This window comes from Pleurodeles waltl, chromosome 12 (genome assembly GCF_031143425.1).
Source record: "Pleurodeles waltl isolate 20211129_DDA chromosome 12, aPleWal1.hap1.20221129, whole genome shotgun sequence".
NCBI classification, from domain to species: Eukaryota; Metazoa; Chordata; class Amphibia; order Caudata; family Salamandridae; genus Pleurodeles; species Pleurodeles waltl.
Genome location: NC_090451.1, coordinates 218,066,692 through 218,094,083, shown reverse-complemented (window position 1 = coordinate 218,094,083; position 27,392 = coordinate 218,066,692). Strand labels below are relative to the sequence as shown.

The window sequence follows — 27,392 nt, the reverse complement described above, 5'->3', positions numbered from 1 at the left end:
GGTAATAGTGTAGAACCTGTTTTTTCTTAGGGATTTCAATGGTCATTGCAGGGCTTAAGCTTCCCTTGCAAACTATAATTTAGCTCACTAATGTTAGCGGTGTTAAAGAATAGTGTCTCTTACCATGATGGCCTTGATAGGCAATGACCGAGTGGCGCAGGCCGTGGAGCTCCTGCAGGAGGCCGGGCGATTCGATCTGCATTGCAACGGTCGTTGGAGGGCTTAAGCTTCCAAAGTAAACTATAATTTAGCTCACTAGTGTTAGCGGTGTTAAAGAATAGTGTCTCTTACCTTGATGGCCTTGATAGGCAATGACAGAGTGGCGCAGGCCGTGAAGCTCCTGCAGGATGCTGGGCGACTTGATCTGTTGGTCGGGGGCACCTGGGACGCAGGCCGCCCGACGAGGAGGGAGTCCGCGGGGGTAGCAGCGACCGTGCAGGCATGTGCACCGCTGTGCTGCTCATGCTCTAGGGAGGGAGGTAAGAGCGCGAGGCTGCTAGCGTACGCTTAGAGCAGCATCGGCAATGTGGACACTGAGGCAGGGAGGGGGGCGGGGTGCCACTGGGAGCGCTGGCTACTATACGCTGGGCCTCTCTGGGCCTAGTGAAGGAGCGGGAGAGTGACAGGAGGCTTTGGGGGTGGAGTCTAGTGATGGCTGTTCGGTGAGGATGGCTCGCGGTCAAAAAAAGGAAAAAAAGGCGACGAGCAGCGCCAATAGCGTGCTGCTCGCCGAAAAAGAACTTGTGCTTGACAAGGGGGGCAGGAGGGCCTCCAGTAATATTAGGGACCTGGGCCCCAGAGGTAGGGTGATGGTAGGGGCAGGCAGGAGGGTGGTCAGGGAAAGGGGGGATAAAGCGGGTATTTAATGAGGAGGAAGGGGAAGGCTACATCCAGGAAGTGATAAGGAGTGAGTAAGTAGAGGGCTTCACTATAGCAAGGGGAAGGATGAATACAGTTGCATGGGATGAAGACCTTCAAGGTGATAAGGAGGAGGTAGAAGAGCAGGGAGGGGTGAGCATGTTTGCGAAGGGAAAGATGCTTAGATAGGGTGCCTGAGGGAGTGAAGGAGCACCTGGCCATAAACATATTACAAATGCCCTGGCATAGTAGGTGAAAGGATAGCTACAGGCCTTGGAGTGGAGTGATGAAGAGGAGAGAGAGAATAGGTGGAATCAGAGCACTGGAATTGATCTTGGTGTGAAAAGAGTGGAAGACAGTGGACAGGGGTTAAAACATGTTTACACTAGGGGAAAAGCGGTGCAGGGCCATAGTTGGTAGAGGGGGGTGTCGATGTGATGGGTAGAGTTATACACAGTGAGGGATTAAAGTAAGAAGCACGCCCTGTACAGAGCAAATTGACAGCCAGTACACCAGATCTAACCCTTGTATTTTAGACACCGGAATGTGGCAACGACAAGGACTTGGAGGCGCCTGGTACGGCCCCAAGACCCTGAGAGGAAGGAAAGGTGTGGCCTCGTAGGGCCAGCCAGACACCAGCGATGGACGTCAATATCGCTGCCGCACGAAAGCCTAGTACGACCTATGCAGCGTACCGGGCCAAGGTACGACCCACCCCGATCAGGAGACTGACAGAGCAGGAGGTGTGTTATATCCAAAGCCAGAGTGGCAGGCGGCACATTCTGCCACAGAAACAACATATGAAAATGAGGGAGAAAGGGTCAATTTAGACTACAAGGATAACAGTCTGGAGGAGGGTGAATTGGTTGAGGATGAAGGACAGGAAGGGGAGGAAGAAGAATGGTGGGCCCAGGGAGGAGAAGGGAGTGGGCTACTCTAATGACTCTTATAGAGGTATCCACATAGGAGCGCATAGGGAATGCTAGAAGGAACCAGATGACGAAGAGGAGATCTCCAGTACGGGTGCTGATTCTGAAGCCAGGTAAGGCTGGTGCGGAGGCAAAAAAAAGGGCGGTCATGGTTTCAATTGGGGTAGACACAGCAGAGTGGCACAAACAAGAACTGAGGTTGCACAGTGGGAAGTAAGTGACAGACACAGGGGCAGGCATGGAAACACAGGGAAATCATGCAACAGTAAAAGAGGGTTATAAGGCAAAAGACAAAATAGATGAAGTACCGACGAAGGGGGAGATAGGGGTGAAGGACAAAGAATTAAAAGACATGTCACAAAATAAATAGGACGGGAAGGTGACGGAGAGCGATGGAGGGCAGGAACAAAAGACTGACCTGGTAGCACCTAAAGAATGAGAAGAGCTCAAGGTGAAAATGCTGCCATATATGGGGGTTTCAAAGCCATTAGGGGTACATCTCCTGCAGGCAACAAAAGAAAACATTTGGAATAGGGAGTATGTGGAGATGCTGAAACTTCTTCACAGGGAATTGAGGGCTAAAGAAAGATCAAAGGAAGAGGGATATGAATTGGACAAGTGTCCGAAGGTTCCCCTTACGATCGAGAATTGGGCCGCGGCCCTGATTTATGCAAGCCTATATTGCGAAAAACACCCAGAGAGGTGTGTAGCAGTTTTTAAATATATGGACACTATCAGGAAAGCTCACATTAATTATGGGGGATATGCTTGGGCGCAATATGATGACAAGTTTTGCATGTGAATGGCAGTAGATCCTGACATAAAATGGGGGGAGGTTGACTCCAATTTGTGGCACCACACAATGATCCAGCCAAGTTCAATAAGACCATTTTCACGGCCAGCGGGTTGCCCATCGTGTATCAGCTCTTTCTGGGGCGCCCCACTCGGGGAGGGGTGGGGAACACAGCCAAAGAGCAGACTGGACAAGGGGGGGACCTGTTGGGACTTATCTTAGTGCGCGGGTAGACATGCCTTGGTGCAGTGCTATGGTGCAGAGAGACAACCACCCACAACAGCAGAAAACTGGGCACCAGCACACAGCAGGCTCTGCAACCCTCGGGCTTCCGGGGGAAGTAATGAGAGACAAGGGCCTGCGGGAAAAAGCGCTTACGCCCATTAAGTTGGACAGGCTGCAGTCCTGGCTAGCTCACTATGGCAGGCCCGAGGAGAGTAGGATTTTGGAGGAGGGGTTCACTGGGGTTTTTCGTTTGGGATACGAGGGGCCCACAACAAGGAGGTGGGCTAAAAAAAGGAAGTTATATGGGAAAAACGAATGAAAGAGGTCAGGGAAGGACGGATGGTGGGCCCATTCGACGATTGGCCCATGCCACACTTGATTGTCTCCCCCATAGGGTCGGTATCTAAAAAAAGAGAAGGGGAAATTCCGCCAGATTCAACACCTCTCTTGGCCCGAAGGGCACTCAGTCGATGACTATATTGCGGAGGAGTTATTTTCGGTCAGCCATTCCTCAGTTGATGTGGCACTGACTATGGTGGAGAGTGTGGGAAGGGATGCCTTGATGGCAAAAAGTGTTATTGAGTCTGCCTTTAGACTCTTGCTAGTGCATCCGGAATATTTTTAGTTGCTCGGTATACAATGTGACGGTCAGTGGTACATGGATAAGGCTCTTCCTATGGGATGTTCTATATCTTGCGCTTTGTTTGAGCATTCATTATGGCACATTCCTACAGTGGGCTTTTACATGGATAACGGGAAAGACACAGATGACACACTATCTGGATGACTTTTTCTCTGTGGGGAAAGCTGTGACAGCTGAATGCAAAGACATGTTGGCTAACTTCCAAGAGATCATGGGGAATCTGGGAGTCCCTTTAGCACTAGAGAAGACAGTAGGACCCAGCACAGTGCTGTCCTTACTGGGTGTTGAGATTGATTTTCAGAGGCCATGGAAGCTCATTTACCGATGGAGAAAAACTTGACAATGCAGTTGTTGCTAGACTCCATGTTGAGCGGGGAAAAGGTGATGGTAAAAGAAGTTCAAGTACTACTAGGACATCTCAAATTTGCATGTCAGGTGCTTAGAGCTGGGTCTATATTTTGTAGGAGGCTGGGGGTAGCACTGTCGGGCAAGGCTTTGCCACATCACCATATTCGACTGTCAGCAGGAATTAAGGCAGACTTACGAATGTGGGGAGTCTTTTTGGAATCATTCAATGGAATACAACTATTGTCATTAACAGAGCTCACCTGGGACGGACAAGTGTACTCGGATGCAGCTAGGGAGGGGGGGCAGGTTTTGGGCTCTACTGGCAAGGTCAATGGTGTGCAGAAGAGTGGCCCAGGGCATGGAAGTGAGGGGGGAGGAGTATTGCTTTTCTAGAGTTCTTTCCTTTGGTAGTGGCGGTAACATTATGGGGACATCGACTAGCACATAAGAGGGTGCTGTTTCATATTGACAACATGTCAGCGGTAAAAATAAGTCCATAGACAATCTGCCAGGTATCCACAGGTATTGAAGCTAATGAGAATTTTAGTATGGCAATGCTTGAAACACAACATTACATTTAGGGCACGGCACATAGCAGGCGTGGACAATGACATCGCGGATACTCACAGTGGGAGAGGTTCCGTGGGTTGGACACGGCCACAGAGAAAAGTCAGGAACAGGATGCCACTCGAGCTGTGACAGCCGGAGATAAAGGATGCTACAACTGGTCCTAGATTCCTCGACGAGGTTGACAAGACAAGCATACAGTCAGGCTTGGCAGGAGTTTTTGTAGCGTGGGGCTCAATGGAGGTGGGGGTGGGGTGCGGAACAGAGCTGAGGATGTAGTTCCGTTTATCTTGACATTAATTGAGAAGGGTAAGTCTTGCGTGACCATTGCTGGGAACTGGCTGGTATCGCATTTATGTACAAGTTTGGGGATAGGCCCCATTAGCGGGCGAGCTCGGAGCGCGCATATTGGTGGTTGGGCTCTGGGTGTGGGGTACCGATGTCTAGAAGAAAAACATTGACATAGTAGTTATTTTGTGCAGTGCTGAGAGGTTTGCCTACGACGTGTCATGATTAGGACGAGATGATTCTATTCTCCACATTGATGGTGTGGATGTTCTTTAGTGCATTTAGGGTGTCAAAATTGTTGAGCAATAAGAGGAATCAATCAATCAACGTATTTATACAGCTCGCTACTCACCCGTGAGGGTCTCAAGGCGCTGGGAGGGGGTCACTGCTGCTCGAAGAGCCAGGTCTTGAGACGCCTCGGGAAGGCGAGGTGGTCCTGGGTGGTCCTGAGGTGGGCGGGGAGGGAATTCCATGTCTTGGCTGCCAGGTAGGAGAAGGATTCCCCCCCTGCATTGGTTCGGCGGATGCGAGGGACGGCGGCGAGAGCGAGGCTGGTGGAGCGAAGTTGGCGGGTGGGCATGTAGAAGGTGAGGCGACGGTTGAGGTATTCGGGGCCCTTGTTTGCGTGGGTGAGGAGCCTGAAGGTGATCCTTTTGTTGACAGGTAGCCAGTGCCGGTGTCTCAGGTGGGCAGAGATGTGGCTGTGGCGGGGTACGTCGAGGATGAGGCGCGCAGAGGCGTTTTGTATGCGCTTAAGACGTTTCTGAAGTTTTGCGGTGGTTCCTGCGTATAGGGTGTTTCCGTAGTCCAGGCAGCTTGTGACGAGGGCGTGGGTCACAGTTTTTCTGGTGCCGGCGGGGATCCAGCGGAAGATCTTTCGGAGCATGCAAAGTGTGAGGAAGCAAGAAGACGACACGGCGTTGACTTGCTTGGTCATGGTGAGAAGGGGGTCCAGGATGAATCCGAGGTTGCGTGCGTGGTCTGAGGGGGTCGGTGTGGTGCCCAGGGCCGTGGCCACCAGGAATCGTCCCAGGCGGACGGGGAGTTTCCGAGGATGAGGACTTCCGTCTTGTCTGAGTTCAGCTTCAGGCGGCTGAGTTTCATCCATTCTGCGACATCTTTCATTCCATCCTGCAGGTTGGTTTTGGCGGTGGCTGGGTCTTTGGTGAGGGAGAGTATCAGCTGGGTATCGTCTGCGTAGGAGATGATGTTGATGTGTTTGCGTGTGATGTCGGCGAGGGGGCTCATGTAGACATTGAAGAGGGTAGGGCTGAGCGAGGCATAAGAGGCATAAGATGGTAGGAAGTGTCTTGGAGCGAAAGGGGTGTGAGGGTATGGTTTTGCAAGTCAAAGACAGACCAGAGAGGAAAGGGAAGGTTGTTTGAATTGCGCTCTTACCTGGCAGAAGCAGTGTGCCCAGTAAGATGGGTAGGCCGGCTTAGGGCAAGGAGGACAGCAGTGAAGGGTGAAGTTTTCTTGCACATGTCTGGTTATGCAGTAACAGCATATCAGCTGTTAGCTGTTTTAAGGAAGGTGTTGGCAAGTATCGGGGTTGAGGCAACAGGCTATGGTATGCATTTCTTTAGGATTGGGGTGACAACAGAAGCAGCGCGAAGGGGGTGGGGCAGTGGGAGCATAAAAGATCAGGAAGATGGACATCAGACTACTTTATGCGCTACATACGGTGGAGAGGAGGATTGTCAGTAAGGATGGTTGGCTTTACAGTTATTTTGTGTTTTCTCAGGTGCTGTGCCACGCCCGGTCCTGCCAGCTATTTCGGTCTGGATCATGGGCCATTTATTTGTTAAATGGTTGGAAAGGCAGGCGAGAGAGAGTAACCACGGTGCCAACCTAGGATTTAACTCTGCATTACTTAATTTTCAATAGTATGGAAAAGGGGGTATGAGATGGAGGGAACTCCTATAGTGTTTGAACTACACTACTGATCCGGGGACAATGTCCTGATTTACTACTATTACTAATTCAAAAACAGTGGTCAGGGACACATGTAATTTGGACAGAGTTTATTCCGCGCAGAGAGTGGGGGGTGTCAAACCAGCCACATTAAAAAAAAACTCAGTGGAAGATAAATTAGGAGATGAGGACGCTTTGTTGGAGAAACAATGTAGGGAGAATAGAACACAAGGGATTTGTCATACGATGCAGTTGAGTTGTTTTCAAGGGGATGGAGTACATCTGTCATTGATGGGGATGGACTTGTACCTGTTGCACATTCGGGATGTGGTGGCTCAGGCATTGCTCATACCCTGGGGAGGCTACATGTTGGTAAAGTGAGTTTTAGGCTCTTTACATCTAGGGGGGAGACAGAAAAAGGAGAAGCAAAGCTTCACTTTTTCTGGGTGGCGGTTTTCGCAGAGAAGTTGGCATGGGGTAGCCAAGTTTATTGCTGTTGTCAGCGGCGATCTGTACAGAAAGGGAACGGGTAGGCAGGAGCACGCCTGAATGAGGCACACAATTTAAGATTCAGTAACAAGTTTAATTAGTTACAGGTTTAATAGTTACAGTTAAACAGGATGGGAGGATGAAAGTCTCAGAGGAGGAAATTTAACCCAAAGCAGGGAATACAGCTTTCCAGTTTAAGCTGCGGGGGAGGAACAATGTAGAGGAGGGAGAGAGGGAATTAGCTATTCAAGTGTATAGTGAGGTTTTAGTTTTGTAAGGCGTGAGGCCAAGTAAATGATGTGATGTGCACCTGTTTCAATAAAGCAGCCTTTTTCACACAACGAGGTTTCAGTGGTCTATGCTGGGCCTCTATTCCCCAAGGGGGATTTGGGGGCAGCCAACCATGGGGAGGTCTTGTCCTTGCTTAGTTTGGGGAATGGAGCAGCCCAGGGCTGCATGTTGGGCTTTTTTGGGCTATGTTGTGCGGTATAATATATAGGTGGCCATTTCTAGGCGCCAGCCACCATTTTAGGTAAAACATTTTTCTAGCTGGTAGTAATGTTTCCATCCCAGAACTTCCCCCCACACCACTTCCACCCCTGGGAATAAACAAAGGAGGGATTGAAGAGTTTTTTCAGGCATGAAAAGTCAATCAGAGTACGTAGTTTTTCTTCGAACAGGTGCACAGGGAGGGCACTTTTTATTCTTGTCGCTTGAGGCAGGTGCACAGGCGGTTTTCGCAGAGAAGTTAGCATGGGTTAGCCAAGTTTAATGTTGGCAGCGGTGATCCATAGAGAAAGGGAACGGGTAGGCAGGAGCACACCTGGGCGAGGCACACAGTTTAATGTTCAGTAACAAGTTTAATTAATTACAGGTTTATTAGTTACATTTAAACAGGATGGGATGATGCAAGCCTCAAAGGAGGAAATTTAACAGCTTTGCAGTTTCAGTTGCGGGGGAGGGACATTGTAGGAGAAGGGGAGTGGGGGAATTAACTAATCAAGTGTATAGTGAGGTTTTAATTTTGTAAGACGTGAGGCCAGGTAAATGATGTGATCTGCACTTGTTTCAATAAAGCGGCATTTTTGACACAACAAGGTGTCACTGGTATGTGCTGGTCCCCTATTCCCCAAACAGCCTTCCCAGGCGGAAGTCTTATATTATTGTGTATGGCGTGTCCATGCATTAGCAGGCATTGAAAAAGTAATGCAGGCCGTGCACGCAGGTCGCCCAATCGCACCTTAACTCACACACACTGAGCGGTTTGTAAAAAAGCTCAGAACCCAGCACTTTAAATTATAATGCATACATTGCTGGGCACCTCACACAGCAGCCACCTTCCCCTGAGCATGCAGGAATTGTTGGGCGCGCCAGAATTTCCCAGTTAAAGGTGCAGTGTTTGAAGGGGTTGCAGGTTGTGTCACCGAAACAAAGCTCCAGTGACATCCGAGACAGCAGGCATCATTTCTGAATGAATGAAAACAAGAAGAATACAGAGCGCAGGTCCTCGTCAAACCTTGTTTCCTCTTAATATTCCTTTTAACAGTGTCCATTTCGTGTCCAGAGGGACCCTGTTCCACGAGTTCCCTTCCACAGCGTGTGATTCAGACATTGCCCCCACACTCGCTTCTCCCTGCCATCCATCTGTTCCTCATGCACTCACTTCTTTCCTTCCCTTTTCCTTCTTATTTTATTTCTTTTTAAAACACTACAACACAGATAATGCTGTCCGCATCATAGTACTTTTTTTATTTTAAGCAATTTTGCATAGCAGCTCAACTGCTGCGCAAGTTGTTTTTATTTTAAGCAGTGTTGCGCAGCAGTTCAACTGCTGTGCGATATGTAAAAACAGTGACAAAGCTATTAGATTTTGCACAGGTGAAAACCTATTGGCTTTGCATATTACCTTACCGTTTTGTGTTTCACATATTGGAATAAGGGGACTGTTTCAAACTAAAAAAAAAACTTGGAGTACTAATTTTATCCTAGAACAGTGGTTCCCAACCTGTGGTACGGGAACCCCTGGATCTCCACGAAGCCTCCATGGGGTGTCCGTGACTGCTTACAAAATTAAATAATACTAACAGATTAGGGGCCAGGTGTAGGTAGATTCCAATTTGCGACTTGCAAATTGCGAGTCAGAGCGACTCGCAAATGGCGAGTCGCAAATTGGAATGTAGGATGGTGTCCCTGACACCATCTGTGACTCGCAAGGGGGTCGCAAAGGCCCACCTCATTAATATTCATGAGGTGGGTCGCAATTTGTGACCCCCTTGCGAGTGGCGGCATTCACAGGGATGGTGACCTGCTGCAGACAGCAGACCACAATGTCTGTGACTGCTTTTTAATAAAGTAGTTTTTTTTTTTTTGTAATGCAGCCCGTTTTCCTTAAAGGAAAACAAGATGCATTATAAGAACGAAAAATTAAACGTTTTCATTTCATTTTTTCAGAGCAGGCAGTGGTCCATAGGACCACTGCCTGCTCTGAAATTTTTTTTGCTGTTCCATTTACAAAGGGAACCCTTCCCTTTTGCGAATGGGTTACTACCCATTTCATTTAGCGAATGGGTTAATACCCATTTCATTTTAGGCTGACCCTAAAATGTTCCCTTTTGTGAAACCGTGCACAGCATTCACAGATCCCAGTCCGAATGTAAAAACACAGAAAATACAAATCAAAATATGGTCTGAATGCACCCCTCAGCCGAAAGCTAAATGAAGGCAGAGTACTGCTGTAATCCAATTCTACTTCTGCAAAGAAGCTCCATGACGCAAATTATCAGACTGTTCAGCATCTAAGTGCTCCACATCTAACAGAAGTGGAGTTGTAGGAAAGTGCCACTGTTGGCATGGTTACCCCTCCCCCCACATTTTGCCTAGTGTTGATGCCAACTTTGATTGAAGTGTGCTGGGACCCTGCTAACCAGTCCCCAGCAACAGTGTTCTTTCCCTAAAACAGTACCTTTGTTTCTACAATTGGTACAGCCCTGGCACACAGTTAAGTCCCTTGTAAAAGGCACCCATGGTACCAAGGGCCATGTGGCCAGGGAAGGTCTCTAAGGGCTGCAGCATCTATTATGCCATCCTTGGGGACTCCTCACTCATCACATGCACACTGCCTTGCAGCTTGTGTGTGCTGGTGGGGAGAAAAATACAAAATTGACATGGCACCCCTCTCAGGGTGCTATGCCCACAAACCACTGCCTGTTGCATAGGTAAGTCACCCCTCTAGCAGGCCTTACAGCCCTAAGGCAGGGTGCACTACACCATAGGTGAGGGAATAGCTGCATGAGCAATATGCCCCTACAGTGTCTAAGTCCATTCTATGGCATTGTAAGTGCAGTGCAGCCATATTGAGTATATGGTCTGGGAGTTTGTCATTACGAACTCCACAGCGCAATAATGGCTTCACTGAATACTGGGAAGTTTTGTATCAAACTTCTCAACACAATAACCCTACATTGATGCCAGTGTGGGATTTATTGTAAAACGCACACAGAGGGCATCTTAGAGATGTCCCCGGCATGTTAGCCAAACTGCTAGCGTAGAACTGACCGGTCTGTGCCAGCCTGCCACGTTTCTGAGCACATGGGGTGAGTGCCTTTGTGCACTCTGTGGTCAGAAACAAAGCCTGTCCTGGGTGGAAGTGCTTCACACCTCCCCCTGCAGGAACTGTAACACCTGGCAGTGAGCCTCAAAGGCTCAAGCCTCAGGTTACAGTCCCCCCAGGCCACTCCAGCTAGTGGAGATGCCCGCCCCCCAGACAAAGCCCCACTTTTGCTGGCAAGTCCGGTGGGAAAATTAGGGAAAACAGGGAGGAGTGACCACCCCAGCCAGGACCACCACTAAGGTGTCCAGAGCTGAGGGGACCCACTCTGTGCAGAAGCCTCCATCTTGTTTTGGAGGACAGGGACCAATTTGGGATAGGAATGTGCCTCTCTTCTCAAAGGGAGTGGGCACAAGGAGGGTGTAGCCACCCTCAGGGACAGTACCCATTGGCTACTGCCCTCTGATCCCTAAAACACCCCTTAATCTAGGATTTAAGGGCCTCCCTGAACCCAGCTCACCAGATTCCTGGCGACCTACAAGAAGAAGAAGGACTGCTAAGCTGAAACCCCAGCAGAGAAGACTGCTTTGGCCCCAGCCCTACCGGCGTGTCTCCTGCTTCAGAGAACCTGCAAAAAGACCAGAGGCGCATCCAGCGGGCCCACCGACATCTGCCAACTCCAGGGGACTGCCATGCACCCAAAAGGACCAAAGACTCCCAAGGACAGCGGCTCTGTCTGAAGAAACCTACAACCAAGGACTCCTACCTCACTCCGGATGCGTGAGTCCTGACCCCTGTGCACCCGACGCCCACGGCCTGTGTCCAGGCGGCCCTCCCAGCAAGAGAGGGTCCCCAGGCGATTGCGGGCAAGTGCCCACCCTGGGTTGACCTCTCCACCCCTTCACAATGACACCTGCATAGGGAATCACGAGGGCCCCCTGACCACGAAGCTCCAGACGAAGATACCCGACGCCTAAAGAACACACTGCACCCGCAGCCCCCAGGTCCTGGAGAAACCGACCCCCAGTGCCTCATCGTTCAGCAGGCGGCCCTCCTCCCTGTCCGACAGGTTGTGTGCCCGAGACACCACCCTGGACCTCGCCTGCAGCCTCAGAGTGACCCCTGGGGTCTCCTCATAAACCAGCAATGGAAACCCATCGTCCTATTTGCGCCCTGCACCCGGCCACCCCTGTGCTGTTCAGGGTGTGTGTTTGGTGCTTACTTGTGGCCCCTCCAGTGCTCTTCTAATCCCTCCTGGTCTGCCCTCCGTGTCCCGGGTTCTTATCTGCTGGCTGACCGGATTCCGAGTACCCCCTGTCTCCACAGGAGTCCACGTTAATTTTGCTCACCTTTGACCTCTGCCCCGGCCGGCCCCATGTTGCTGGTGGTGGGTGTTTGGGGTTAACTTGAACCCCAGCCGGTGGACTTCCTAAAACCCAGAGACTGTAACTGTAAGTGTTGTACTCACCTGTAAACCGACCTAATATTTCTTTCCCCCAGGAATTGTTTGAAAATTGCAGTGTCCATTTTTAAAATAGCTTTTTACCAATAATTCAAAAAACGTTTTATTTACCAATTTAAAACCAAGTACTCTTGATAACTGTGTAAAATACGAAACTTTTGAAGTACTTACCTGCAACTTGAATCTGTTGGTTCTAAAAATAAATTGAGAAAATATATTTTTCTATATAAAATCCTATTGGTCTGGAGTTAAGTCATTGAGTGTGTGTTGCTTCTACTGCTTGTGTGTGTACAACAAATGCTTAACACTACCCTCTGATAAGCCAAACTGCTCGACCACACTACCATGAATAGAGCATTAGTATTATCTGCTTTAGACTCTGTCAAGCATCTAGGGAACCGCTGTACTCTGTGCACGCTATATCTCACTTTGATATAGTATATACAGAGCCAGCTTCCTACAGGAGTATACCACAAAAGCAGAGCATATGAACAGCAGCAGCCGAATGCACTTCGTTCCCAACTGAAGCAACAGTAAAACTTGAAAGCCCTCTGCTAAATGTAGAGGGCCTTGAACAGGCCACCACAAGTAGCCAGGATACCTCTTCAGTTTATTCCATTCTTCTGAAACACTGAGAAAGCTCCATTTTTACTCACAAAAATGTTTTTACCATTCACCCTATGAATTACCAACATTTTGGCAGAGCATCTCCATGGGTTCAAAGCTTACAGCATTGACACTCCATCCCTCAGAAACTGTGCCTAAAAATACAATTCAGTGTTTGCGGGAGATGGATGAAGACCTTCACCTAGTTTGAATGCAACTTAGGAAATCCTACAACACAGCTGACCCTCTTGAGCTGTACCCATCATAGTACTACTGTATTAACTTGTACTTTTGCTTTCTGAGTAGCGATGTGAAACACCCGTGAAGGGATACAAACTGATATAGAGAAGTAAGAAGTTAAAGAAATCTGTGCACCTAATGGTTAGGGAAGGAGTGGTAAAAGGAGCCCTGTAAAATATTTTTTCTATTCTTGGAGGCATAAGACAATGATACTTGTTAAACCTGCTGCTAAGTGTAGTTTGTGTTTTTTACTTACTGTACAAGGCACCCAGATCCGAAATTAATACAGGAGCGTGTGCGGGTGGACTTACGATTGCGAGCCAAACTGCCCTATCTGTATCCCCAATCCATACCGCTTGGGAACCACTCCTTAATACCCATCCGGGGTCAAGAGTGCAAGCTTATGGGCATGGCCTTACAATTTTTTCAGACTGGTACCCAAACGACAAATTCATGCCACCCTTCCCAGATTCTGTCCCCCAACGGCCCCAGTCCTAGAAATCTTTCCTTATCACCAGCTCCGAGCAGCTTGCTGTACTCTGCACAACATCTTCCCGCCCTCCCAACACTCCAAGCTCTAGAACCCAAGCTGACCACACTGTCCCCACGTAAATTAGTTACCAGACTCTACTCTATCATGCAGGACACTGCGCCGGTAGCAGTGCCTGCAGTTCGCAACACCTAACCGACCGATTTAGGCACCCCCCCTCACCGATACCCAGTGGTCTTATTGCTGTGGTCAAATGGCCACTATGTCCCCCAACTATCACTTGCTATTGATACATGATAAGCTCCTACACTGACTATACCACACCCCCACATTGCTGGCGTGGCTGGGCCTCACCACAGAAGCATGCTGTTTATGCTGCGCCTTCCCTCAGTCCACCTTCATTCATCTAACGTGGGGTTGCCCTGCGTTCTGGGAAGCCGCCTTCTCCACTATATGCGAAATCAAGGGCCACGTCTCACCTTGTCCTCACCTGGTGGGCATCCTGGGGTACATTAAGGATGTCCCGGCTGGCAAACCTCGCCTAACCGCAATGCTCTTCCAGGTAGCTAAGCGAAGGGTTGCTTTACACTGGGGGTGGCGCCCCACCCCTTTGGTGGCTGCCTGGCTGAAAGATGTCAATTATTGCCAAGAACAACTATCCAGCTTCTAGGAACTGATGCCGTTGCACTCCCGTCCCAAGAATATATGGGAACCTTTCCCTTCATAAACGCATCGTTGAGACTCCTCACAGGGGTCCACAGATGCCGCAGGCATCTCTCCACGTTCAGTCCACAACGTCAGCCCCTTGTCTGCTTGTGGACAGTGCTTCACACACTTCTGCAGCACCCTTGGGTTAATGTGTCACAAAATGACGCTAATATTGCCTCCTGAATCTTGATAATTGTTATATAGCAGGCAGGTTCACTACGGTGTAACTACAGAGGGTTGTGCGCTCCTGGAATTGGAAATTGTAGGTCTTTCATGCTGTTCATGCAATGCTATGTTTTCATGCTTCTACCATTGTACCCTCTCCCCATTCCCTTCTGCACCCTCCCCTCTTTCCCTCCCACTCATTGTTTCCTTTATTGATACTATTCTTGTTAACTGTACGATGCAACTTACTTTAAGTGCCAATAAAAACAATTTTAAAAAAAAGTATAGTTTGGGTTTTTATGAGACATGTGGTAACAGTTTAAGTGTATAGTAAGCCCTTCTTCCTAAAAGAATTCCTAAACTCGCTGTTATTGTTTTACAGAAAGTCCCAAAGTACACACTGACCATCCAGGCTGCTGATGGAGATGGAGTAACTGGTTTCAAGGCGACATGCACTGCTATTATAAATGTAATACCTCATGGACCGTCAGTGGTACGTCATATTTTATTTTATTTAAACATTTTATTAATGCTTTTTAAATATATATATGCCATAAAAAAATAAACATGAAGAAATAATTAATAGGTGATACAAGGGAATAGAAATGATTAGAATGGGATCTGTGTGAGCATAAATGAAACATTACCTCATTGACTTAATCTCAAGTCACCCTACAATAATACACGTAGAACAAACAAATATACGATTGCATGACTGTTAAAGGGCTAAATGTGACCAATAGAGCGATTAAGTAGAATTAAATTTCCAGACATAACATTTCTTGTTGCCTTTTATATCAGAGTAGCCCAATAAGATTGAATGATTAAAGCTAACGACAAGATTAAGCATGGTCCAAATATATATTCGCTACTAAGCTGAGAATACAATACCAATGCTGTTACCAATTGGCCCCAAACCCTTCTAGATTTTAAAAAAGTAATCAGCAATACAAAAGTGCAAAACATGCTTTAAAGTGCTAGGAGCAACGGTCAGCCATCCCGTATTCTGAACCAAATTCTCACAGAAAAAATATCTAAATAAGAGCATCAAGATAGTCATAAACTATCAAGATTGATGGTGCTCCCAGTCTAAAAGTGGTCCCCAGATCATCTTCCCCTTCCGCCGGGCCTTCTTTCCCTTGCGCTCACAAAGTGCCACCTCCATATTTAATATTGAATAAAAGCGTCCCTGCCATTGAGGGAAGGTTGGGGGCTGAGGATCAAGCCAAGCTGCAGCAATGCAAATATGTAAAACCGCCCAAGTAATAAATATTAAAAACTCCCAGCCAATAACACTGGTTGCCTCTGCAACCCCCTAAAGCATAATTTGAGGGGTCAAGACTAGGGCTGAATTTAAGAAATACCCACAAATGTGGAGACTTCAAGCTTAAGCGAGTCTAACCTAGAGCAGGTATCAAGTCAGCTTCCCTGGTGTGGCATTGCGGGTAGTATGTTCCCTCTGTGCCACCCCACTTGGCGATCCTTGCAGGGGTAAAATATAAACCAAAGACTGTTTTATAGTTATGTGTCTGTAGACCAGAGGAGCACAATAGAGTGTGACTGAGTATAAGGAGTCATAGAAACAGAGATTCCCAGTACCCTTTCTCTGCTGCCGATTAACATTGTCCTTTTCAAGATCATCAGGCATGTCAGAATTAAGAATTTGATAAATCTGATTAACCAAGCATTTCTCAGGGCTCAGCAGCAGAACAAGCTTGGACTTTAAAAATCCAGCAGTCCCGCCTGTTTTCCTACATAAACAATTGCAGATTTGCAGGTATTTAAAAAAGTCTCTGCTATTCAAATTAAATCTGCCACAAAGTTTCTCGACTGGTTCCAAACTAGTCCCTTCATAAAAGTCTCCTATTTTAAACAATCCCAGTCTCCACCATCTTGTCAGACAGGTATCATGAAAGATATATGGCAGCTGTGGATTCATATAAACTGGAGTATACCAGTTTAGTCTATCCAAACTGTTTTTTCCCCAACAAATGACCTAGTTCTTGTAGGCAGCCCCTGGCACTTTAAATCGGACCTTCTTATAGTAACTGGGTTCTACCACCCTTAACGAACATCCCTTAGTTTCTGGCCCGATTAAGTGCTGATAGATGCCAGGTGTGTGTTCATTGGTTCCGTCAGCTTTACAGCCCATAAGAGATCTCATATATTGAAGGGCAGCCGCCAGCTGATACAACCTTAGATTTGGAAGTGCCCAACCACCCCCTTCCCTCGGCAACAATAGAAATGTATTTGCCCTCCTTGTTTTCCTATATGCTCATATAAAGCTAGAAATCATGGTAGCCATAATTTTGAACCAAGAGCTTTCGAACTCTAGCGGTACAGCACGGAGACATACAACACTTTTGGTAGAAATAACATTTTAATCAAGTTGCAGCGACCCATAATAGACAGGTGCAAATTATTCCATCTACTGAGTTCTTGTTTGGCTTTCGCGACTATCGGAGGCAAATTCAGTTTCACTGACTGGTCTACATTACATTAGAACAAACTCGGATCCCCAGAAACACTGCATTCTCAACCACTCGAGCATCTTGAGTATCAACTCGGTGGTTCCTCACAAGCTGTGTTTTATTGCTGTTCAGAGAGTATTCTGAAAACTCACAGAATCTAGCCACTTCCAACTCTACTGCCCGTAAAGCTGAATCCGGGTTAGTAGTGATGACTTCCACATCTTTGGCATAAGCTAATATTTTCGTATTCCATCCATGTCACTGGGGATATAGCTGGGTTGGCCTCCAGTTTGCAGATAAAAGGATCAATATATAGTGCAAAAAGCAAGGGGGAGCACAGGCACCCCTGCCACGTTCCTCTTTCTAGCTGTAGAGGCCCTGACTGTCCTCCCATCATCTGTAGCCAGGCCAATGGTTTGAAATAAATAGCTCAGACAGCCTTGATGAAACGTGCCCCTAAGCTGACAAGCCCCTGACCTTCAATAGATATTGCCAGTTGACCCTGCTTTTTCTGCATCCAATAAGGCCAAGGCCATGGGCTCGTTGGCAACCTCAGCTGCATCGAACAGCGTTATGGCTCGGCGAATATGATCCATGGTATTCCTGAAGGGAATAAAGCCAAGTTGATTGTTTGACACTAATTTGGCAATTATACAACACAGTCTAGCACCAAGAATTTGGAGCAGATCTTTGAATCGCTATTTGTTTAAGTTATAGGCTGATACGATCCATGACCGAAGGGAACCCTACCTTTTTTAAGAAAAAACTCAATTTTGGCACTTGACAAAGACTCAGGAGGCCTTAGGCCCTGCTGCCCCTGCATAAAAAGTTTGAGCAAACCAGTGCTAGCAACATACTAAAGGTTTTCAAAAATTCTAGCAGGATTTGGTAGGTCCCTGCAGCCTTCACTGAGGACAATTCAAGGAGAGCCACCTGTAACTCATCAGCTGTAATGTTAGCCCCCCAAAGAATCTGCCTCCTCCTGTGTGGTGCCAGCCAAAGCCATACTACCCAGAAATTTCTCCAAAGCCTGTTGCCGCTATGAAGCCTGAGCCTGATAGTCTTTCATAATAGCCCCTAAAGACTTCTCTGATATCACTGGGGTCCGAAACCAAATCACCTCTTGTATCCTTGACCTCTCTAACATATCCTGCCACAACCTTCTGGTGCGTACAAACTGCTAGCAGGTGCCCTAACAATTCACTATACTCATAACATTCCTATTGCCTGGCTAACAATTTTGCGGCTATTGTTTTGGCTGTTCTCATGTTGATTGCAGCTCTTGATAGTGCAACTTGTCGCTATGCTGCAGCAGGATCTGCTCCTTCCCTGATGGCTGTGACCAGAAGAGCTTCAGCCTTACTCAGGTTATGATAAAGCTCCTTAGAGAGCACTTGGTTCTACTTCTGGTGAGTTAAACTGAACCTTAGGGTTTCCCCCAGGACCCCTGCATAGAAGGCGTACCAGACCACATCCAAAGACGCACTCCCAATATTTAATTTAAAAAAGTCTGGAATCCATGCCTTTATTTTCTGGATGTAGGCAGGTTCTGATAGAAACCCTCTCTCAAACGACCAGCTCCACTCTTTCTTCATAAACTGGTCTAAGGTTAGTTCTATTACCAGGGGATTGTGGTTTGACATACCTCTGGGGAATAACTCCATCTGCGCGGCAGTTAATAGCGCCAGTGACAAGAAAAAATAGTCCAGCCGATCCAGAGATCGATGTGGGGCAGAATAATAGGTAAATCCAGGATCAGGTGCTTTAAGATTAAGCCAAGCATCCACTAGGCCAATCCCTTTTTGAAAATTACAGAGAACTCTTCCACACGTGGTTTACAGCCACCGATGGGGCCCAGTTGTGTCCCTCATTGCGAGCCTAGATCCATTGAAGTTGACAGCACCACATATGGTGCGGCCCAGGTTGCAAGCTCTGCAGAAGGAAAATCTAAAACATCCGGTTCATCAAAAACTGAGCAATACAGTGTACATTAAAAAAAAACTTGCTTCTATACCCACATCCTGTTATGGCCCATCTTCTAAATTTGCCAGAGCAGCAGCGTCTGAAATCACATACCAAGCCCCGAGCTAGAATAGCCACCCACCCCCTGGTTTTGCTGCCCTGAGTGGTACAACTGATCAATGATAGACCCAGTGTTTCTAACACATTCTTGCTAGTTCGGTGTATGTGGGTTTCCTAGAGACAATAAAGTCTGCTTTTAGGGTTCTTAGATCCTCTACCACCCTTCTTCTCTTTGCCCCATCATTCAGACCACAAATGTTTAAAGTGGCTATCTGCAATTTCATCATAGCACTAATGTTTCAGTCACCCACGCCTCGTGTTGTTGACCCAGGGGAGCAATACTCTCTCCTAGATATCCCATCCAATTACTTTGGCTGTTCAAGCCCCTTACTCTGTCATTCTGCTCACCATTCCAAACTACCATTGATGTAACATTTTTATCATCTCCCGTCCTCGCACCACTCTCCTTTTGTGGCCCCCATATATCAACCACCTTCCCAAAACCCCACCAGTGCCCACCCCCACTCCCAGCTTCCTCCCCAAACCCCTATCCTGAGCACCACCCCACCCCTAACCCTGTCCCCACCCCCAACCAGCCACACAAGGCAGTCAAGCCAGTCATGGCCTAAGTGATGGCTCCCAATGTTACGTCCCTGCCAGCTCCCCCATACCTCTTTGCCCCAAATCAGAAATGTGTCTATTCAAATCAAAAGCATGCTAAACACTAGTTACACTATTACAAGTCATAATCAGCAAGAAAGCCTAACGTTGATGAGAAGAGGCCAAACAATCTGAATATTCCGTGGCCAATATTTTAGTTCTAATTCTGTCTTTAAAGTTAGTTTTCAGCCAGGCAGGGGCCACCAGATATGCTTTGGTGCTAGCAACTTGAAATGGCTTAATCAGCTGTCTAAGCCGCCACCTACAATCTAACGTAGTATGACATTAGTCAGTGCGTACAAAGAATGCTTGGCCATTGTTGCATCGCTGAGCATCTGGGTGCGCCTTTTCAAAAATTGCTTGTCTTAAAATGAAGTTGGAAAAATAGATAAGGACAGCTCTGGGATGCCTCTCGTTTGCCCCATTGGGATGACTGTTTTTTCAGCATAAATGGAAACCTGTGTACAAACTGTACCTCTGATTCCCAATCCCAAGTAGTGGGGAAGGGCCTTCTGAGCAGGTCTGCCATGAATGCTCTGATGTCGTTGCCTTCAGTCCATCCCTTTAGCCCAAGAAACCGAAGATTAGTTCACCTTAGGCGATTCTCAAAATCCTCCAATTTCCAGATTATGTTGGAGAGCTGCCCCGCATGAGTTTCCACCTGTCCTTGAAGGGCCACCATGTCGGCTTCTACCACCGCTGTCCACTCCTCAATAGCATTAAGCTTCTCCCCATTTCAATACAGGTTCTGGACACTTTCTCAGGGCCACTTGCAAAGGTTTGGTTATCAACCTGGCCCTCTGGCTCTCAGCCTGGGTTTCGGTCTGATGTTCCTTAATTGAACCACATATGAGTTGCAACATTGAGTCACCAGTTTCAATAACGGAGCCAGTGTGGCTGATTCCTCTGGATACTAATGAGCCACCTGAATCCCCGCACCCCCTTGAAAAGGAGCTGTGTAGCTGGGTAATCCCACTTCAGAGCGGTTGTCTCCTGGCCACAGCCATCCTTGTCTTTCCCTGTTAAAGGGGACATGGGCTTCGTATTAGGCCTCTTATGCAGTAACAGGGCTTTAAAAATAATAAAAATGCTACTAGACCTGCAGGTCGAGTAACTTAAATAATCTACTCGACCTAACTGTAATGTACTTGACCCGTAAACGGGTCTCAAATTGTGTGATCTTAGGCAAATAGTTTACAGAGTTGCCTTTTTCTTAATTCTCACGTATGATTGCACCTTCAAATATGTGAGTTCAGCATTTCTGCAGTACAAAAAAACCTCTTTTGTTTGATTAAGTAGATTAAAGTTTGCTGCATGTGTCACAAGAATCTAGCCCACATACCCATGAGGTCCAGCCACACATAACCTAGGACTTCTTTTAGTTAACTAACAACATTGCCATCAGGGCAGAAGTGTTTCTCAGTTTGTTTAAACACACAATTTTAATACTTATATTACTAAACAATGATGTGGTAACATATTGGCCCTCATTCTGACCCTGGCGGATACAATCCGCCAGGGCCAACGGGCGCGGGAGCACCGCCGACAGGCCGGCGGTGCCCCTAAGGGCATTCTGACCGCGGCGCTAACGCCGCGGTCAGACACGGAAAACTGGCGGTCTCCCGCCAGTTTCCCGCTGCCCTGGGGAATCCTCCATGGGGGCGCAGCATGCTGCGCCGCCATGGGGATTCCGACCCCCTTCCCGCCGGCCTGGCTCTGGCGGTTCTTACCGCCAGAACCTGGCCGGCGGGAACGGGCGTCTTGGGGCCCCTGGGGGCCCCTGCAATGCCCATGCCCATGGCATGGGCACTGCAGGGGCCCCCTAACAGGGCCCAACTAGGCTTTTCAGTGTCTGCGATGCAGACACTGAAAAGCGCGACGGGTGCTGCTGCACCCGTCGCACGCCTTCCACTCCGCCGGCTCGATTCCGAGCCGGCTTCCTTGTGGAAGGCGCTTTCCCGCTGGGCCGGCGGGCGATCTGAATCAGATCGCCCGCCGGCCCAGCGGGAAAGTCAGAATACCCCTCGCGGTCTATTGACCGCGGGGCGGTATTCAGGCGGCTTCCGACGGGCGGGCGGCAACCGCCGCCCGCCTAGGTCGGAATGACCACCATTGTCATCTACACACAGTAACTTTCCAAGAAATGTCCAAAAACCTCTCCACTAACTTGCAGCTTTACTTATAAAACTATATAGTGTATTAACAATCTGTGAAAATTGGGTTTCAGAAACATGTAAAGTATTCTGATTTGTTTTCATACTATTAACATATTTTTTTCATCACACAGAAATATAAAAAAGGTCTTTCACAACTACTGAAATATATTTTGTTTGCACAGCTGACTTAGGGCCTCATTATGACCCTGGTGGGCGGCGGAGGCCGCCCGCCAGGATCGCGCCCTCCAAATTACCGCGCCGCGGTCAAAAGACCGCGGCGGGTATTACGAGTTTTCCCCTGGGCTGGCGGGCGGTTCCAGTTAAACCGCCCGCCAGCCCAGGGGAAAACGACCTTCCCACGAGGATGCCGGCTCGTAATCGAGCCGGCGGAGTGGGAAGGTGCGACGGGTGCTACTGCACCCGTCGCGTATTTCACTGTCTGCAAGGCAGACAGTGAAATACATTTTGGGGCCCTCTTACGGGGGCCCCTGCCGTGCCCATGCCATTGGCATGGGCACGGCAGGGGCCCCCAGGGGCCCCGCGACCCCCCCTACCGCCATCCTGTTCATGGCGGCTTTCCCGCCATGAACTGGATGGCGGTAGGGGGGGTCAGAATCCTCATGGCTGCGGAGCGCGCTCCGCAGCCATGGAGGATTCCAATGAGCAGCGGAAAGTCAGCGGGAGACCGCTGACTTTCCGCTTCTGACCGCGGCTGAACCGCCGCGGTCAGAATGCTCATTGGAGCACCGCCAGCCTGTCGGCGGTGCTCCCGTGGTCGGTGGCCCTGGCGGCCACCGGCCGCCAGGGTCAGAATGACCCTCTTAGTCATTTAAATGTTGAGTGTTAGGAAAAACATGACACCCTATGTCCTTTTATTTTACATTCTAAGCACACTGTTCACCTTACAAAGTCCTAGAACTCTGCAGTCAGAAGGAAAATTAATTGTAAGAAAAACTGACTTTTGACCTCTGTCTGTGAACACAGAGCAAATGTGACATAAGAACAAGATTGAAAGGCATCTTTTATTGCCCCTCCACTTTTCAACTGAACAGAGCACCTGTTCAGTGTCACCTCACCAGAAGGGACAGTAAGTATTAAAAATAGCTCACCTGATCAAATAAGACTTGCCAATGGGAGTGGTCCAGTGGACTTTTCTAGGTTTGAGTAGTTTACTCTGTTTAACTGTAGCTCCCAGAACCCTTAAGAGGCTGCTTTCATTAGCAACAGAATGGCAACAGCCAGCATCATCCTCACCTGAACTGAAGCTGGGGCTATAGCTAGAAGATTCCAACCCATCCATGAGGGAGTAAACTTTCCCCTCCTTCTTGGGCGCGATCTGAGCCTTTTCCGTTCTCAACAGGATCCGCTTCAACTTTGTGCTCCGACACCCTTGTTACTTTTCACCTAAGAACATTCCTTCCAACATCAAAACAACTGCTCTCTTTAGTCTGAACAGGTGTGTTGGTCCCCATCCTAACTCTGGGCAGCTGAACAAAGCCCCCCTTCTCCCTGAAGATTTTCCAGACAGATTGTACCAAAAGCCATCTCTGATCTTGCTGAAGTACGAGTCCCAGGTTGCCCTGCTTTTAGTTCCAAAGTACCTGGAGATTCTGTGACTGCAATACTTGGCCCACCGGCAGTAGAGCCCAACGCTGGCCCAGATCCCACATCGCCCTGCAAAGACTGCTGCTTAAACTGGCTTTCAGCCTCGACATGCTGTCCTCCCGATGTCGAACCGCTGGTCAAATCTCTGCTGTTATCCCGGTCTGAAAGCTCCACTCACCTGGAGCGCAGCTCCAGTTGAATCTAGATGCGCAGAGGATCCCATTACACTGTGCGTACTAACAGGGATACCGGCACAAGAAAACTTGGTGATGACAGTCTGTGGAGCCTCCCGCTGTACCTCCCGCTGGGACGGCAAGACCGTGTCGGAGTTAGCAGGGCTGGTGCGAGTGCCAAGGGTGGGGGTACTCACCTTTTTAGCATTGCAAATGTCCTCTTCTTTCTATATGACCCCAGCTTGCATGTTCCTGCTTTGCCCTCCCGGTACCCGGTGCAGATTGTGATACTGAAGCGGTGGCCTCCGTTTTATCACAGACGGCTCTAACCATTTTGGGCACCATACAGCTGCTGGTGAGACCGCCAAGGGCCAGTGTCAGAATCCAGGGTCCAACACTACAAGCCTTGCGTGTAAAGCGCCTGCAGTACATTCAATCAAAGAAACCTGCACCCAAGCCCACCGTCTGAGGCACAGATTTCAGCCGCTCTAGCTGTCATTGATTTAATTGGCTACCAGCCAGTTGACAAATCTCTCTCATGCCGCATTACTTCAGATATCACTGCCATGCCCCTCCGGTCTGCTGGCTATCGTCAGTACATCCACAAACAATAGGGGTCAGAGCTCAAGGGAGAACCAGCCAACAGCGGCGTCACTTGTTCACCATCTTGCCTCCACGACAATTCATATTTTAAAAGTTTTACTGGAGGAAAAAAAGATTTCAGTGCAAGAGAATGTGATCGAGATACATGTATTCTGGATACCCTGCATTGTTATTGGTGGGATTTGTGTGTCTATGTTTAGGCTGTCTGTATACAAATCAAATCTAAAAACTAAAGTTAATGGGGAGTAGATTTAGTTCCCCCCCAGCGCCTTGAGACCCTCACGGGTGAGCAGCATCGCTTTACAAATACTGACTGATTGATAGATAGTTACAGACACATACTAAAAACATGTAAAACGCACAAGTTATAATAATGGCTTAATTTTAACTCCTATTGTTTTATGTCAATCTTAATTTTCACCCCTGACATATTCGCTTGCCAACATAAAAAACGTTTTCACATATACAATACCACTTTCATACAGTGTGAAGGTGGGATGGAAGTTATGGGAAGAGCTTAACAATAGTTACCACCGAGATGCCCTTGCTACAACCCCATGCAGCCACACAGTTGTCAACCTCAAACACGCTTCCACACACGTAATTCTTCATAACAGACAAATTAAATGTGCCTAGACTGAAAAAAGACATCTCTGCACATAATTAAACAATTTCATTAAATATCCCCATTTTTAGGCAAGGGTGTTCAACAAATACCCCTTGCCACCATGCTTTGACTAGTAGGAGGAAGAAAAGCTAACAAATTCTCTCTCTTGGCAAAGTTAGTTAGGGGGCCAATACTCCACCCCTCTCGGCCATAGAAAGAAACATGCAAATAAGAACAAAACGGTGTAAATGATATTTAAAAAAAAAGACCAAAAAGCATAAAATCCTGAGATCAAATTGTATCACAGTGCACTAGCATCTCATAAATAAGCCTTCGTGCAAGAGAGAATTCTAATGTCAACAATCTTCTAAAACATTTTACGATTTTATGAACTACCTTCTCATTCCCAGAGACAAAATATCATTCAACCTTATCTCATATAGGGCCAGATGTAGGAACCAGTTTGCGACTCGCAAACGGCAAAAATTGCCATTTGCGACTCGCAAACCGGAGTTTCCTATGCAGAAATGCATTTTGCGAGTCGGGACCAACTCGCAAAATGCATTTCCGACTCGCAAATAGGAAGGGGTGTGCCCTTCCTATTTGCGACTCGCAGTGGTATGCAATTCCATTTGCGACCGCGTATGCGGTCGCAAATGGAGTCGCAGTTACCATCCACTTGAAGTGGCTGGTAACCCACTCGCAAATAGGAAGGGGTCCCCATGGGACCCCTTCCCCTTTGTGAATGGACCACAAAATATTTTTTCAGGGCAGGTAGTGGTCCGAAGGACCACTACCTGCCCTGAAAAAATTCCGAAACTAAAGGTTTCGGATTTTTTTTAAGTGCAGCTCGTTTTCCTTTAAGGAAAACGGGCTACACTTGAAAAATAAAAAACTGCTTTATTGGCAAGCAGTCACGGACATGGAGGTCTGCTGATTACAGCAGGCCTCCATGTCAGTGAGTGCCCATAGTCGCTATGGGGCCACAATTTGCGACCCACCTCATTAATATTAATGAGGTGGGTCTTTGCGACCCCATAGCGACTCGCAGACGGTGTCTGAGACACCGTTCTGCATAGCAAATTGCGAGTTGCAATTTGCGAGTCGCTCGGACTCGCAAATTGCAAGTCGCAATTTGCTTTGTACTTACATCTGGCCCAAAGTCTCTGACTCTATCACTTTGCACTTCCAAATAAAATGAATCATATTAGGGAAACCACACAGCCAGCTGATAAACATGGAGTTTACATACCAGCTTTTCAGAGTAAACATTTGAATTTCACCCAGTCGTCAGTGGTGAAACAGAAACTTTTGGCAACCATTAAGAAAACTGATGTTCTCTTACCATCCAGTGCCAAGATGGTTCCTTATTGATTCCAGGACCTATTTTCTACCTTAGTGTCCTCAATTATCAACACATACTCACCAGAGGAATCAAAGAGACACTTGTACAAGGCCGTTATTAAAAAAAATTACAATAGAAGCTAACAACTACCTTCCAAACGCAGGGATCCCCATTCTAAGAATGTAGACGAGCATAACAATTCAGCTATACTGCCATGTTAAAACCTGGTACTTTGGATAAGAGTCAGTCACGGATAGGAGGAAAACATGAAAGAGTGGCCATCTTGATCAATGTAAGTTGCTTAAAATTTAATGAATTAATTAAGCATATGCCAGTCAACGGCAAAATCAGAATACTGGGAGACACTGACAGAGTTAGAGCAAAACCAAATCAAGACACTTCTTTATGGGGGAGGGGGGGGGTCAACATGACTGAATACCTTAGACCTCATTCAGCACCCAAAGGCTTGATCGTTAACAACAAACCTAGAATCCTTCTGGAAGCCCCTAATTTTAGAAAATAATGACTAATGACTGCATGGCGGTGCACATGCGATTGGCTGGTGTTTATCATAAAAACCACTAGGCGATGCCGATTAAGATTTAGTTGTCTGACAGTAACCTGAATATCTACAGTGCAAGCTACTCTGTTTAAGAAGAAACTAGAAGGAATCAATGAAGACCTGGGGAATTACAAGAAGTTTTTGACCCAATCTAAGATCCAACAAGAATTTGCAATGCAATAGGTCTCACATTTGCTTGAGTTAGAGCTATTGACATTGTAAATTCATACCTGGACTTTTCTTGGCACATAAATTGGTCAACCCTTCCTCGTAATTTGGGGCCAGATGTATCAAAGACCCGTTTAGCATTTCTTAAATAGCAAATTTTAAGAAATTGTTATTTGAGAAATGCTAAATGAGAGGTAAGAAAATAGAAAATCCCTAATAGCGATTTCTTAAAATTCGCAATCACTATTAGGGAATGGGACTCCATTCATCCCTATGGGCCTGAAGGACCATAGGTGCAAATGGTTTTCCATTTTCTAATTAGCGAATTCTTGTTAGGAATCTGCAACGTAGGTAATGCTAATTCACGGGTGCTGGGGGCTCAAGGCCCCCTTTGAATCACCCCCCCCAAAGAAACTGTGCACATGTAAGGCGCACATGTGCCCTAGAGGCATGTGTGCTCTACATGGCACTTTTAAAAATGCATTTTTAATGCATTTTTATAAATTGCACATGGTTACCACCAAATTTGAATTTGTGGTAATTGCATTTCCTAAATGCCCAGTTCGCATTTAGGAAATGTATGATACATAGGTAATCGCAAATAGGTATTCTCTATTTGCGAATACCTATTTAGGAAATTGCTATTTTAGCGATTCTTTAAATTGCACTGAGAATGCCTTTCATAAATCCTGAAAGGCTATTTTGCATTTGCAAACAGTGGAATTTTGCGATTCGCACCGTTTGCAAA

The 27,392-nt window shown here is 47.5% G+C and overlaps 1 protein-coding gene across 1 annotated transcript in view; it reads left to right on the top strand.

Annotated features, from left to right (window-relative positions):
• The window catches only part of LOC138267920 (cadherin-1-like), a 165,113-nt gene that overhangs the window by 28,337 nt on the left and 109,384 nt on the right, over nt 1-27,392 (top strand). The window contains exon 5 of the mRNA XM_069217189.1: nt 14,655-14,765. Coding sequence (XP_069073290.1) covers nt 14,655-14,765 — 111 coding nt within the window. The remainder of the gene's footprint in view (nt 1-14,654; nt 14,766-27,392) is intronic.